Source organism: Pinus tabuliformis, chromosome 8 (genome assembly GCF_031772625.1).
Source record: "Pinus tabuliformis cultivar Carrire ecotype Pingquan chromosome 8, CPIR1, whole genome shotgun sequence".
NCBI lineage: Eukaryota > Viridiplantae > Streptophyta > Pinopsida > Pinales > Pinaceae > Pinus > Pinus tabuliformis.
The window spans coordinates 797,294,709-797,309,526 of record NC_142294.1 but is presented as its reverse complement, the minus strand read 5'-3'; the positions used below and the strand labels follow the sequence as shown (position 1 = coordinate 797,309,526).

Sequence of the window (14,818 nt, the reverse complement as noted above, 5' to 3'; positions counted from 1 at the left end):
TGATATTTAAAGGTTTACATTAATTGAGCTTCTATATTTTTTTTTTACAAGAACGGTTATAGGATTTCATTATCTGCTTGGCAAATGGCCACACAATCGGTTACAAAATGAGGAGCAATTTCCAGCATGCCTTTCTACTAGGAGGGAATTGGCTTTTGCTCTTATCCACTTCCTCTTTTTACAATTATCAAAGTGCTCTTTTGTTGCTAATTGTCCTAGCTGAAAGATACAGACAAACTGATTTAAAAGATAGCAGTAAAACATGGCTTTTTACGGTATAGGTGCCCACAGAGTTTCCTTATTTTTGAGAATAGTTCCAGCATCTAAGTGGACTGCAATGTTTGCTTGGGTGTCTGCTGCTTTATTATTTGTTCTCAGTACATGAAAATATGTCAAGTGTAGAGACTTTGAAATGCTTTTGATTCTTGTAAATAACCTTGCTAGCTGCAGATCTGTTGGGTTGGAGTTAGTTGCCACTGCTCTTATGATTACTTGGGAGTCTCCAAAAATATTTGCTTCCCGTATTCCCAGCTCCTTGAGGAAGATTACACCTTGAAAGAGGGCCAACGCCTTGGCTTGCATGCTAGATGTGTGGCCTAGACCCCAGGCGAAATTATGAGGAGAAGTGTTGTCTGGCATAATAATGTGTCCTCTAGCCCCGACCTTCCCTGGGTTCCCTTTAGCTGCTCCATCAAAAAATAGGGAGGGAATTGATTGCTTGGACAGCCAAACCTGAAAGTCTATCTCATTTTTCCTGATTTTCCAATCTTCAAGAGCTGGGGGTGAGCTTCTTGGCTTATGGAAGCTAAGCTTAAGGGCAGAACCCAGTTCTCTGTCTTGCTGACTAAGATTTGAATCATCACCTGTGCCTTCCAGCCACTCGTTTAATTGGCATTTCACTGAGTTGGCTACTATTCTATGATCCTGGGCTTTGTTACAAAATATCCTCCTGTTCCTTTCTAACCAAACTTGCCAACTAGTGAATTTTGGCAATGCACTCCACGCTGATCTGATCGTTTTGTTTTTTGGTTGAATACCTGGATATCTGGCCATCCAGCCTGCGAACAACTCTTGAACAGAAGTGGGAAAATTGAGATCGAAATTCCAAGGATCCAGCAGCTCCTGCCAGACAGAGATTGTGTAATTGCATTCAATCATAATATGGAGGGCGGTTTCAGAATTTGCCTTGTAGAGAATGCATCTGGACGGTCCATTGAATCCTCTTTTTTGGAGTCTGTCCTCAGTGAGGATTTTTTGGTGGCAGAGAATCCAGCAAAAGTGGTCTATTTTTGGAATAGATGGGAAGTTCCATATGCCTGCCCAAGGAGCAGGATTGGGAGGTACGTGGGGGCGCTCTAGATACTTAGAGTATCCCTGCTTGACTGTGTAACCTGAACGATTTTTCCCCCAGCCTCTCGCGTCCTTCCTGCTTGCGTGGATAGGGGCCAGCCCATGTAGATGGGATCTGAACGCTATCCATTCAGTTTGCAGGTCGCTGGGCACCGATAATTGTTTCCAACCTGCCCAGGAATCCTCTGTCCACAACGAGATGTCCCACAGAGTGTGGACGTTTGCTGCAGCAAGCCAGATTCTTAACGCTGCAAAATCTCCAGATTCTTCCAGAGGAGGGCGATCCAGTATTCTGTCATTCCATAACTGTATTCGCTTGTCGTTTCTAGGGATCCAATGCGCGTGGTTTTTTATCATCGGCGCGATTCTGTTAATGAAGCTGCTGAAGTGTGTTCTAAACGAGTTTTTTGGCTGATCTAAACACCTGAGCCTCGATCCTCTAAAGTATTTTTTCCATAATGCGATCTGAGCCCAGTTTGGTTTAGGGGCAATTATTTTCCAAATTAATTTGGCTCCCATAGCTAGATTTTGAGCTTTAAGGTCTTTAAGACTCAGTCCCCCTTCAAGAGTTGGTTTTGTGACTGTTTCCCAATTAATTAGGGAGAATCTCTTATCATTTTGCTTGCCGCCTTTCCAGAAAAAATGCCTGATTAATTCTTCCATCTTATTGATAATTCCCATAGGTGCCAGGAGGACAACGAATTTGAAGATCGGAAGACTGCTGAGAACTGCCTTGATGAGCACTGCTTTGCCGGCGATGTTGAGCCAAGAGGATCCCCAGGCTTGCATCTTTTCTTTGAATTTGTCTAAAAGAGGAGACCAGTCTTTGCTTGACGCCCTCTTATTGAAGATTGGCAACCCAAGATATTTGAAAGAGGACCAAATAGTGGAGGCTGCAAATCCCAGACATCTAGCTATGGAATTTGCAGTGGAAGCAGGGATATTCCAGCAAAATATTTGACATTTCCCCTTATTTAACTCACTGCCTGAGATCTTACAGAAGTCATCCAAAACTGCTTTGAAGTTGATAGCTGATTGTGGTGTTGCAGCTCCCAGTAGAAGGGTGTCATCAGCAAAAAGGGCATGATTGATGCGTTTCACCCCTCTTGCAATGCACAGCCCGGTAATAGCATGTTCTTGCTGCTTTTTATTCAAATAGAAACTAAGAACAGAAGCCTGAATGACGAAGAGGAGGGGTGAAAGAGGGCACCCCTGCCTCAGTCCTCTAGAAGCTTTGAAAAAATCAGCGGCCCTTCCATTCACCAGAGGAGCAATCCAAGGTTCCGATATACAAGCTTTTATCCACTTTATAAAGCCTTGCCCGAATCCCATTTTATACATTACATCAAACAAAAATCTATGTCTAACACGATCAAAGGCATTAGCTAGATCTAGTTTGATAACCATACCTTTTTCCTTTCGGTGTTGGCTGGAATGAATTGCCTCTTGCACCAGCACGAAGTTGTCCACCAGCTGCCTGCCTTTGATGAATCCCCCTTGGTTGTCTGGGATGATTTTGGGGAGGAATCTTTTCAACCTGTTTGCTATCACTTTGGTGATCACTTTGTATCCAATGTTACATAGTGAAATTGGGTGAAATCTACTGAAGGAGTTTGCCCCTTTTTCCTTAGGGATGAGGGCGAGAAATGCCGAATTTGTGCAGCCTCCAATCTTCTGACAGTCCTGGGATTTCTGAATCATTTTGAGGAATTCCTTCTCAATTATCTGCCAACAGGTTTGTAAGAATCTCGGTGTGAAACCGTCCGGTCCCGAGGCTTTATCCGGGTCCATGGCGAAGAGTGCCTCCTTGGTTTCCTTGAGCGTGATTTTACTTTCTAGAACCTGGTTCATTTTGGGGGTGATGAGCTTAGGGACAGCATCTAGAAGGCTGTCATTTTGGTCTGCTCCTATATCTTCCCTGTACAACTTCTCAAAATGTTCTGAGGCTGCCTTTTTTATGCTTGCAAAGTCCTTTAGAACACTGTTTTCTTCTTTTATTTCAATGATGGAGTTCCGTCCTTTCCTAGCTTGAGCTTGTTTGTGGAAAAAGGAGGAATTCCTGTCTCCAGCTTTGAGCCAAAGACTTCTAGATTTGAGCCTCCAGTACTCCTCTTCAGCCAGGCATGCCTTATGGAAGTTTTGCTGAAGCTTGGCCTCCTTTTCCAGATCTTCTTTTGAAATTTCAGCTGTTTCAAGATGAAGATGCTGGCTTTCAAGTTCTAATTGAGATTTTTTCCTTTCCGCAGCTGGGTTGGGCAGGGTCTTGGCCCAATTTTTTAGCATGGCTTTCACTCTTCTAAGTTTTTCCTCCCACACAAAGAAGGCAGAACCCTTGACTGGGTCTTTCCAGCAGTCTCTGACCTTATCCATGAAGTCCGCCTCCTTGATCCGGAGAGAGCTGAACCTGAATGGGATAGGCCCCAGATCTTTAGTGGTCAGCAGTTCCAAGCTGATGTATTGCTGTGAAGGATGTGCGATCTAGCTTCTAATCCAAGGAGCAGGAAGGAACTTTGCACCAAGAAACGGTCCAGTCTTGCAGCTATGTGTCCTGGGCCAGCCCTTTTGTTTGACCATGTGTACTTGCCGGTAGTTGGCTTAATATCTATCAGATCCCAATCCTGCATGAGATCCTCTACTGTTTCTCTTGCCGGGTCTCTGACAATACTGCCTCCTCTTTTTTCTGATGACAGGAGGGTGAGATTGAAATCTCCTGCAATGATAATGTTCTCCAAATCTTCCAGATCTGCCAGGTTTTTGATGGAATCCCAGCATAGCTTCTTTTCACCTGCATTATTAGGAGCATATACATTGACCAGACTAATAATTTCTTTAGATTCTAAATGCTGCAATTTTAACAAAATCCAATGAGTATTCAGGGACTCAGAGATAAGGGAGAACTTATTAGGATTCCAGAGCGACCCAAGTCCTCCTGATACTCCCCGGGCAGAGGTTGCATGCACTCCGTCTTTTATCCAAAACTTTCTACTTGCTTGGAGGAAGGTTGAATCCTCCATTTTGGTCTCCTAGATGAGGAGGATATTCGGGGCTTCCAGCCTTATCAGACTGCTCATCGCTTCTTCCTTGGCTTTGGAGCCCATTCCCCTGCAATTCCAGGAGACTATCTTCATTATTTGCTTTTGCTGTGGTGAGCTCCTTTGGAGCTCTGGGTTTGGATCTTCTTCGTCTTCGAGGTTTTTGCTAGGAGTTTCTCTAGCGTAGGCTGGCTGCCCTGGAGCTTGTCTTTGTATGTTTCTTGCTCCCTTTTTTCTTTTGTTGACATTCGGCCTCTTGTAGATCTTCTGGGGGTAGACTGTGATTCCCCTATTTCCCCTTCTTCCTTCGATTCCTCGGACTCTTGGGTTTCCTCCTCCTCCTCTGACATCTTTCCTTTGGATCTCTCTGGTTTGCTTTTAGATTTAGGCGGAGAGACTTCTTTCGGGGTTTCTGTCTCCTGGGTAATTATGGTTTCGGATCCAAGGATCTCAAATCTGTTCCCTTGACTCTCCATGGGCGGCTGCTGAGCAGGGCCCGTTTGGGGGGCTCTGGTATTAGCATTTGCGGTCTTCCTGAAGGAAGTTTTGGATCTCTTTACCTAATTCCATCCTTCCTCCTTCCCTTTTTCTTCAACCCCTTTGGACAGGCAATCTCTAGCGAAATGACCGTAGACTTGACACTTCTGGCATTTGAATGGCAACTGTTCATAGTCCAGTTTCTGAACATGCGTCCACGGACCCACCCTTATTTTGATGGCTTTTGGTAGACCAACCTCCAGGTCCACCTCCACACAAATTCTGGCGCAGTCATACTGGTCCCTGTTGTTGGTCCTGTCTATGAATTTCCCAAGGGTGTTTCTGATGTGTTTCAGGGAATCCCAGTTCCAGCAATGGACCAGGAGATTGGGGAGTCTTACCCATACTGGGACCGCTGAAGGTACATCCACCGCCGGGTCGAAATCTGGCATCCATTTGTTCAGGTACAACCCTTGGGGCCCCATGAAGTAGGGGCCATTTCTGAAAATAAGATCCTTGTCCTCTTTTTCTGAGAATTCAAATAGGAAGTATTCTCTTCCGAGGAAGTAAGATGTTACCTTGCTCTTGATCAGCGGAGCCCAGTTTCTGGAGACCCAGTTCTCTGTTGATTTCGGTGAGGGCCAGAGACCTGTAAACTGACCCACCAGAGCGCGATCCGCCAGAGAAAGAGCTACTTGGATCGGACCTTCAGGAGGAAGAGCGATCTCTGGGATGTCTTCAAGCCTTTTCACAAACTTGGCGGCTTCCACAGCTTTCTTCTTGGGCAGTGAGGCCAACAAGGATCTGAAGGCCTCAGCAGCAGAGGATGGAGAAGGGGAGGAAGGTCCCAGGGGGGGATCCGGCTCCTCCATGGAGATTCAGTCAACATTATCTAGTGATCTACAGTGGGAAATTATACACAAAGAACATGACTAAGTAAGGAACCTGAACAAGTATAGTTGGGAACAATCGACTAGGGACAACAAGTCAATGGTCAAGTTGAGAGAATTTACCTCAATCAAAGTCAATAGGCAGTTGAGTAGTAGATGGAATTTAATAATTGAATCAAGTAGTCAAAGGGATTGCAGTAGATCATATGCTCATAGTCAACTTAAACTGTTGGTCAAATTGAATAACCTATAGTCAAAACAAGTCAAAAAATCATTATGAATTTAGAGGTTCCAAAGGTCTTATCCAATGATATGTATCACATGTACTAAGTTGAGATAATTCAAATTAGTGTGTTCTATGCCTATAATAGAGCATGAGGTAAGGGTAATGAGAGATGATGATGTATGATGAGATATTCATGATCGATGAGATAGGGTGATGTGTGACTTCATTGGTCTTATGTTTGAACCAATGTCAATGTTCATTGTAAATTGGTTGTAATATTCAATTGAAAATATAAGAGCAGTGAAGCTCAATGGTCAACTAGTTTTCTAGGTTAAGGGTTTCTAGGGTAATATCTTCATGTGCTATGTAATTATTTATGGTGTACCATCATTTATTTTCTAATACTTAAGCTCTCTCATGATATTTAAAGGTTTACGTTAATTGAGCTTCTATATTGATTAATATGTCAAGTCAACTATTTTTTAAATCGTGGTGTCTAAAGTGTAAAAAAGGTGCTTTGATCTCACCATTTGATATAAAGTTAATTTTGGCTATAGAGGGACATCTATACTATCAAAGGTAAAGGATCTTGAACTTGGATATGTTCTAGAATTCCATTCTTGATTAGATCAGAGATAAGATTGTTCAAGTGGGAATCTGAAGGCATAACTTTAGTTAAATAAGATTGGCTAGTAGTACGAGGATTTAGATTGAGATGTTTAGTGGTTAGAATATTGAACTTCGGAATCTTAAAATGGAGGATCTCCTCATAGATAAAGAATAGTGTATCATCACGCATCCTAAAATTCCTTTGACTCACATGTCAATAGAGGAATAAGAGAAAATTGAAAGAAAAGTGAGAAGTACGACTCAAATTTGTCTTGTAGATTTGGTGCTACTAAATGTCTTAGTGAAGAGACAACCAAGAAACTATAAGAACAAACTCTACCTTCAAAGGATGAAAGAGGTGATTTGGTCACATAACACTTGCATGCATTTAGTAATATGATTAGTTAGCTATTGAATGTGGATATCTCTATTACATAAGAGGAAAAAATGTATCATTCCATTGTGTTCTTTTCCACACTCATGGGATATTTTGGTCATGGCTATTAGTAGTAATATGACTACTTTAACCCTTGATCGTGTGGTGGAATCTCTACTATCAAAGGATATGAGGAAAAGTAACATACAAGGATTAACCAAAGATGTATTCTCGGTGAGAGGTTGACTAATAGACAGATGAAAAAGGAAAATTATCCAAAGGGATATTTAGATCAAAAGGAAGATTTAAGTCTCTTACTAATTTGACAAAAAAATGTTGGAAATGTAGTAAATCAGGGTACTATAAAAGAGATTGTAAGTCAAATATTGTTGAATAGAGAAAAGTATTTGATGAGAAGTTGACTAAATGAATAACTTCTTAAGATGGAGGAAATGTGTATTTATCTTTGATAAATACATAATAAAATCACAAGGCATGGTTCATCAACTCAGGAGCATCCTATCATATGAGAGTTCATAGGAAGTGGTTTTAGGTGTATGATGAATATGATGGAGGTGATGTCTACATAGGGGATGAATCGATAACTAGGATAGTCAATCAATATCATTTATAACTGGTTTTGAAGGATGGTTGGAGTAGAAATTGTTAGGGGTATTGCATATTTTGAGCTTGGCTAAAAACCTAATATTTATTAGTTGAATGGGTGATGTAGGTGTGCATACTATATTTGAGAAATATTCTTGTAATATGGTTCATGGAGTGATGGTGTCAATGAGTGTTTGGATTAGGACATTGTACATGTTTTCAAGGCATAAAAATTTGAATGAATGCAGTAAGTAGTTTGTTATCACAAAACCAGTACTAGGGACTGCAACCAAGCAAGGTCTCATGTAACTGTTTCAGACCATACTTTAGATTAGGAATTAGCCTTCCTAATCAGAGAGGGCTCTCTCATGACTCTTGACAAAATCCTTCAGACACTAGAGGGCTAACTCTTCACACATTTATAAAAATATAGCTGGCTGGACATACATCAAATTAGTCTTCATTGGGCTATGGAGTCTCTCACAGTTAATAAACCAAATCACAGTCATCTCATAGAAGCCAAGGCTCTTTGCATCATCAAAGGTTCAAACATAATTTACCTAAATCAAAGCCTGCTGAACATACAGGAAGTCAGAGCATTAAAAATGAATTCTGAGTGATGTTCAAACATGCTTCACCAAAACCCACAGCCTGTCAAGCACACAGGAAGTCAGAGCATATAATATGAATTCTGAGGGATTGTACCATAACAAGGCTGTAAAAAGAACCTTAAGAAACTAAACCACCATCACATTTGAACAAAAAGATGCATTGAGAATCTTGGGAAGAAAAAACCCTGTTTGCCATTACTGTAACAGTCTTTTCATAAGCTCTAAAAAACTCTGTTTTTGTATATATCATCCAACCCTTTCTACATCTAACCTTGGCCCATATATAGGCAAGCAAAACTAAAACACCTCGAGCTTCCTCCTCCAGCATGAGGGGAGCCTCGAAGGTGGCTATTAACTATTCCTACATGCTATTTAATGTATTTATTACAAAGTGCTGACATGTAATTGCACACAATCCTAATCAAACTAAAATACTAATTTCATTCTCCTCGTATGCTTGATGCTTTCTTGAATGCTTTGACAGCTGTCCTCCTTCAATTAATCTGATATGGCTGAGCTACAGGTGCAATGGATGCTGATTTAGGATGCTTAAGAGCGCTGATGGCTCATTTAATGACCAGAAGGTGTGCTCCTATTTATCGGTTTCTGTCTCCCAACATTCTCCTAAAATATAGCAGTCTGCTCCCAAATCCTTTAATAACCCCAAGTATGGAGTGATGCCAGGTTTCTGATGTGCTGTAGGTGGTCTTTGATAGACATCTGTTCCTTTTCCTCAAACCCCCGCTCACCGTGTCACACTAGCTGCTCACAGTATTACACTAGATGCCCTGCGCTTTAAATCATCACCTACAGCAGTTTCGTAGCGCGCTACGAAACTGCTGTGTGATTTAAAAACACAGTCCTTCTTTAAACTTCTTACAAAATTGTATATCTGCTGTTGCCATTCTTCAGCTTCACCTTTGCTATGCTGAGATTCAGAATCCCATTCCCTGTAACATGAACCTCCAACAGATAGACCAACTGCACATAAATCTTCTCGAGCTTCTGATTTGCTTTGGTCTGAAGTCTTAGAATTCCAAATACATGCTTTCCCAGAAAACTCAATTACCCATATCTTCTTGGAAATGACAATCTCCCATTGAGAGTAACGAGAATAAATTTAGAATACATAAACTCGAGAACATAAAGTGACATCGAAGAAAACTTAATGTACATAATGCCTGATGCTTTAGCCAGATGATACAACAAGCTTTTCCAATTTTCCAATATTTCACTGGTTATCCCATTCATTTTCCAAGCCATCTCTTGAGCCTTCTTCATTTCTGTCATAATTTGAAAATTCCTCATTTTTATCTTGTTCATCTTCCACAGCACAAGACTTTGACGGACAGCTTGCTGAAGGTCTGCTTGAAAACGTTCTTCATCATCTTCTTCAGCATGGAGCTGCCTCAGTGTCTTAGAGCTGTTTTCACCTGAAGCAAATCCTGCCTTCTCATTTGAAGGGAACCCTTGCTTTGAAACTGTGTTAGGCCTTGACTGCATCGAACTATATGAACTATGTTTATAAGTTGCAGGCATAGGTAAAGTAATTAGTGCATTTGAATGGAACATCTCTTTGGCACTATTTTCAGATGAGGAATCCACAATGCGATTAATTTCATGTTAAGCAGACAGATTAGGGATGTATGCACTTGTTGCACGGCTTGTCACTTGTGAAATGCCCTTCTGTCTACTTCTGTTCCCTCGTGAATTCTGCCCTAGTGGAGGAAACCTCCCAAACTCTGTTTCTTAAATAGAATTATCTGCAATATTCCTAGGCTGACTGTGCAAATCAGAGCGCTGCAATTTCTGCCTTTCTGGATTAATCCCATTGCTTAACATCTTTTTGGGACCATAGTCTCTACCACTTTTTTTATGCTTCCCTGCCAATTTGTTATTTTCATCAATCAGTAAACCTTTGTCACTATGTGCAAACACCTTCACTGCTTAATGATTTTGTGGCCCAAATGAACCACCATAATATCCGTCTTTCCCAGCATTTGCATGCTTATCTTGACCTCTGGAGTATCTTTAGTTCTGGTCTGCGAAACCAGCACCATCATAGCGCACCAGCTCCTTGTCGACTGCAAATGGTTGGTTATCTTCAAAGTGAACAATAAAAGGTGAAAATGAAAACGCTGCAAGATTCTCATATGAACCATATTTAAGTTCTGTATCCACCTTTAGGAGCAACCATTCCGATGACGGTGCCGCCAAACACAGATGGCATATTTTCAAGAGCGCTACACATGCAACACCGAATGCTTAAGATTAGACGGGAGCACTCCACGAATCGCCCTCAACACGCGGGACAAAATAAACAAGTCATCACTCAACAAAATCTTAGCCCAAAATCATGTAAATGCCGCTCAGGAAGCGTTGCAGTCTTTTCAAAAACTTGGTTTTCTTGACACCAGGCTTAAATCACCAAATGCCAAAACAAAGTTGCTCTGTCACCGACATGAAAAAAAAAACCACCTTGGATATTCCAATGATTAGCTCACCAAAATAGATTTACACATAAAATGACTCTTACTTTGAACGGTTTTATCACCCCGGTAAAAGAGTAGAGGACTCCCAAAATTTTGTAGAAGATAGTTTTAGCTAGAGATTACATATTAGAATCTGTTTGTAGCTCTCTCCGATAACTTCAAACCTGAAATTTTAGAGTGCCTTATCTTTCCAATAATTGCAGAACGCGCATTGGGTGGTCCACGATGCAACCATTCCTTGTCATGATATCCCTCAAAATTATTGGATCTCCATGTACACCCACCCATGTATAATGGGCCATAATGATACATCTTGACATTAATCACAAATAAATTGCCGGAAATCGCCATTAAAATGATCCGCTGTGCCGCTGTTCTGAACTAACTGCTGTGCCGCTGTTTGCAGGGGCAGGCGCTCTCGACCTCCCTCATTCACCGGTACCATGATATGCTCCATTCAATGCATATAACAACCACAGGTCAACACAACGATTATACCAACAACCGACAGTAAACATAGAGTAACCAAATCGACCTCAATCCATCAACAACTTTCTGGTATTCAACTAACATTTAGGGGATCGACCACCTATTATGTAGAGCGATTTACATTACAGGCTACCCAAATTGCTATGCTTCTAACTTTTGTATTACATATTTAGCATATTGATTTAACCTTTTTGCTACAGGTGCACAAAGAAATCAATAGTCCACTCTTCTTGAAAACACGACATAAGACAAAAGCATTCTTTAAGTAACTTAGCCGGAGCCTTGAATGCCCACTTAATGATTTATTTCTTGACATGCTTTCACTGTTTGTGATATAGCAGTTACGTCCTCCAATCTGGCCTCATATTTAACCAAAACTTGATCAGCTTCTTTTAAGTGCTCTTATATATCCTTTTTTGTGCAGCAGTGATAATTTTTTGACAAGATTTTCCTTCGGCGTTGGAGCACAGCTGACTAGCCAGAGAGGCCAGCACGTGCTTCTATTCCTTTCCTCTCAACACCTTTTACCTTTATCTAGATTCCAAAGTATGCAATCATTCTACCTGTATTTTACATCATAATAAACAATAATGGGGGTAACATAATCTAGGACACTGTCAGGCTGTCTTTAGGCTTTTTGGCTGTTCTTTTTACCTAGCTTATCTATTACTTTACTCACTCGAGTCTCCTTTCTGCCTTTTTTGATAACCCTTTATTAATCACAAACACCTGAATGGCTTCAAAGACTTAAGGTGTTCTTGTTATATAGGAGTAAAGTGGGGGATATGAGAATTTTTGTGCGCAGAGGAATAGACACAAAGTGCAAGAAAAAGCAATAAGGGCTATCAGGTCCTTCGCATGAATTGCCCAAGCAACTGCATTGAATTGGTTGTAGACTTGCAGGTCTCTCCACATCATTATCATCATCTTTCACAATCACCCATGAGCCAGAATTCAGAGATAACTCCCTTAATGTATTTGATGGCAATCCTACAATAGCTGTATCATCATAAGGTGTCTCCTTGAACATACTGCCACTGCTCTTATCAACATTCCTGGAGGGAAGAAGAACTCTGTACAATAAGCATGCTAGAATTTGGACTTTCACTGAAAACTCAAACAAATCCCCAGTTTCGTAGCACGCTACGAAACCACGCAAACAGGTAGCGCTGCGAAACTGCTAAAAAGAATTCTGGCGCTGCGAAACTGCTCTGACTTTAAGCCAAGCTAAAAAATTTTTACTACAGCATTTTCAGTGATAACATAGTTCTTGAAGGAAATAAGACAACCTCTTGTCTAGTTAATGAAATCATGATGTGGAATCAAAGAATGGGACACATTGGAGACAAAGGATTCAAAATATAAAAATAAAAGGTATGGTTGCATGATTAACTAGTAACTCTTTAGAATTCAATTTATATGAACATTGTGTTTATGGAAAATAGAATCATGTTAGATTCCCATCTAGTGCCACAATGGAAAAGGGAATTCTAGAGTTAATTCACAGTGGTGTTTTCGGCTAGTACCATTACAATTGTTAGGTGACTCCATGTATTATGTATCCTTCACTGATGATTTCTCTAGGATGGGATAGTTGTATTTCTTGAAGAATAAGTCAAATTTCTTGTGGAAAACTAGAGAGATAGGAAGATGAAGGTGTTGATAATTGATAATGGTGGTGAATTCTATGGATAAGAGTTTGAGTAGTTCTACAAATGGAATGAGATAGCACATAAAATGACTACTTGATGCACTACTGAGCAAAATGAAGTTTTAAAAAGAATGAATAGGATATTGATGTACAAAGTAAGGAGCATGCTTAGTATTGCAAGACTAGAAAAAGAGTTATGGGAAGATGCAGTAAATACTACATGTTACAAACTGAATAGGTCTCCATTATTGTCACTAGACAACAAACTCCATATAAATTATGGTTTGGTAGAAAACCATCAATCCCACATATTAGTCTCTGGATATCAGGATTTTTTCATCCAAAATGGGAAGAGGACAAAGCTAGATAATAGGGTATTCAAATGTATTTTCATTGACTACATGGATCGAATGAAAGGACATAAGTAGTGGGATCTAATGACAAGAAATAAAATTTATAGTTGAGATGCAATCTTTAGGGAAGTTAAGTGCGCTTCCAGGGCTAATAATACATTAGAAAAGGAGAAAGGAAACCAAGATTCGATGTTTGACTTGAATTTGGAAGGAAGTGACGCAACCTTGAGTCAATTGATTCGAATCAGGAGGTGAAATAATAGACTCTATTTTTTAGGAGGTCTAGTTGAGGAAGGAAAGAACTTGAAAGGCATATCCCACCTAATGTTTGGTCTATTGTTTTGTTAGCTATCATTGGAAATGAGCCCAAGTTAGTCAAGAAATAAATTGACTCGATAAAGGGTAAGTCCTAGTCAAGATCCATGAAGGAAGAAATGGATTCTTGGCATAAGAATGAGACACAAAGATCGGTAAAATTAATTGATGGAAGAAAGATTATTGGTTGCAAGTGGGTGTTCAATAATTTGTTGAATGTAATAGGTCAAGTTGAGAAGTAGAAGGTTTTATTGGTGGCGAAAGGTTATTCCCAAGGTAAGGGAGTCAACTTTGGTGAGATATTCTCCCCATTTGAAAAATTAACTTTCATTATACTATTAATGTCTTTGGCTATAATGTTTAATCTAGAGATAGATAAAATGGATGTAAATACCACATTTTTGCATGGTGACATTGAAGACGAATTTCACATGAGTTAACATGAAGGATTTGTAGGAGAGTCAAAGAATAAGTTGGTGTAGAAGTTGAGGAATTCCCTTTATGGTCTAAAGAAATCACCCAAGATGTGGTACTAATAGTTCAACACATACATCTAGGGATTGGGATTTGTCATAAACCAATTTGATCATTGTGTATATGTCAAGTTGAAAGGAGTGTGTTTCATATCTACAATGTTATATGTTGATGACAAGTTTATAATTAGAAACAACATGGGTGTAATCAAGGAAGTGAAGATGAAACTATCCTCCAAATTCAACATGAACGATCTTGGGCTGACACATTTCATTCTCGGAAAGGAGATTAAGATAAAATGAGTAGTTAGGAAACTTTGGATAAGTTAGAGGAAATATTTTGAAACAATTATGAAGCATTTTAAAATGAAATATTTTAAACTGAAGTGATTCCTACTGGGGCAAAAGTAACTATTTATAAATGTAGAAATATATAGGAAGAAAGAGAGGATATGTCCCATATTCCATATCAAAGTGTTGTAGTTATTTTTATGTATGGAATGGTTTTCACTCAATCGAATATTGCTTATGTAGTGTAAGTATTGAGTAGATACACGACAACACCTAGAAAACAATATTGGTTTCTTATCAAGAGAATACTTAGGTATATGTGTTGCATAAGTGATATGCCATCTATTACTATAAAGGACCTAAGGATGATAATGAAGCAATTGTATAAGGATTTTTTGATGCCAACTCAGTTGGTGATCTATATTAAAGAATGTTGACTAGCATATATGTGTTTTTTTTAATCATTGGAGTTATTAGATCGATGAGTAAGAAGAAAGTTGGTCTTGGAAATGTGGAACTATTGATGATGAAGGTTGAATACATGAATGCCACTTATGTAAGCAAGGAAGAAGTCTAA

General features: G+C 39.9%; 1 protein-coding gene across 1 annotated transcript; it reads right to left on the bottom strand.

The window, feature by feature from the left end:
* Window positions 1-270: 270 nt before the first annotated feature.
* On the bottom strand, window positions 271-5,731 carry LOC149237968 (uncharacterized). Its single transcript, XM_089369439.1, has 3 exons — window positions 5,509-5,731; window positions 3,931-4,135; window positions 271-3,754 (listed from the first exon to the last, which is right to left on the bottom strand). Exons 1-3 carry the CDS (start codon window positions 5,729-5,731, stop codon window positions 271-273), a joined length of 3,912 nt encoding a protein of 1,303 aa, XP_089225565.1.
* Between the last annotated feature and the right edge of the window lie 9,087 nt (window positions 5,732-14,818).

Excerpts from the sequence above, each read along its gene's own strand:
- LOC149237968 (XM_089369439.1), bottom strand. The coding sequence starts at position 5,731 with ATGGAGGAGCCGGATCCCCCCCTGGGACCTTCCTCCCCTTCTCCATCC. Across the intron at positions 4,136-5,508 it reads TCTGGTGGGTCAGTTTACAG|GTGAAAAGAAGCTATGCTGG; the intron begins GTCTCTGGCCCT and ends CTAATAATGCAG. Across the intron at positions 3,755-3,930 it reads ATTAAGCCAACTACCGGCAA|GTTCAGCTCTCTCCGGATCA; the intron begins GTACACATGGTC and ends TATCCCATTCAG.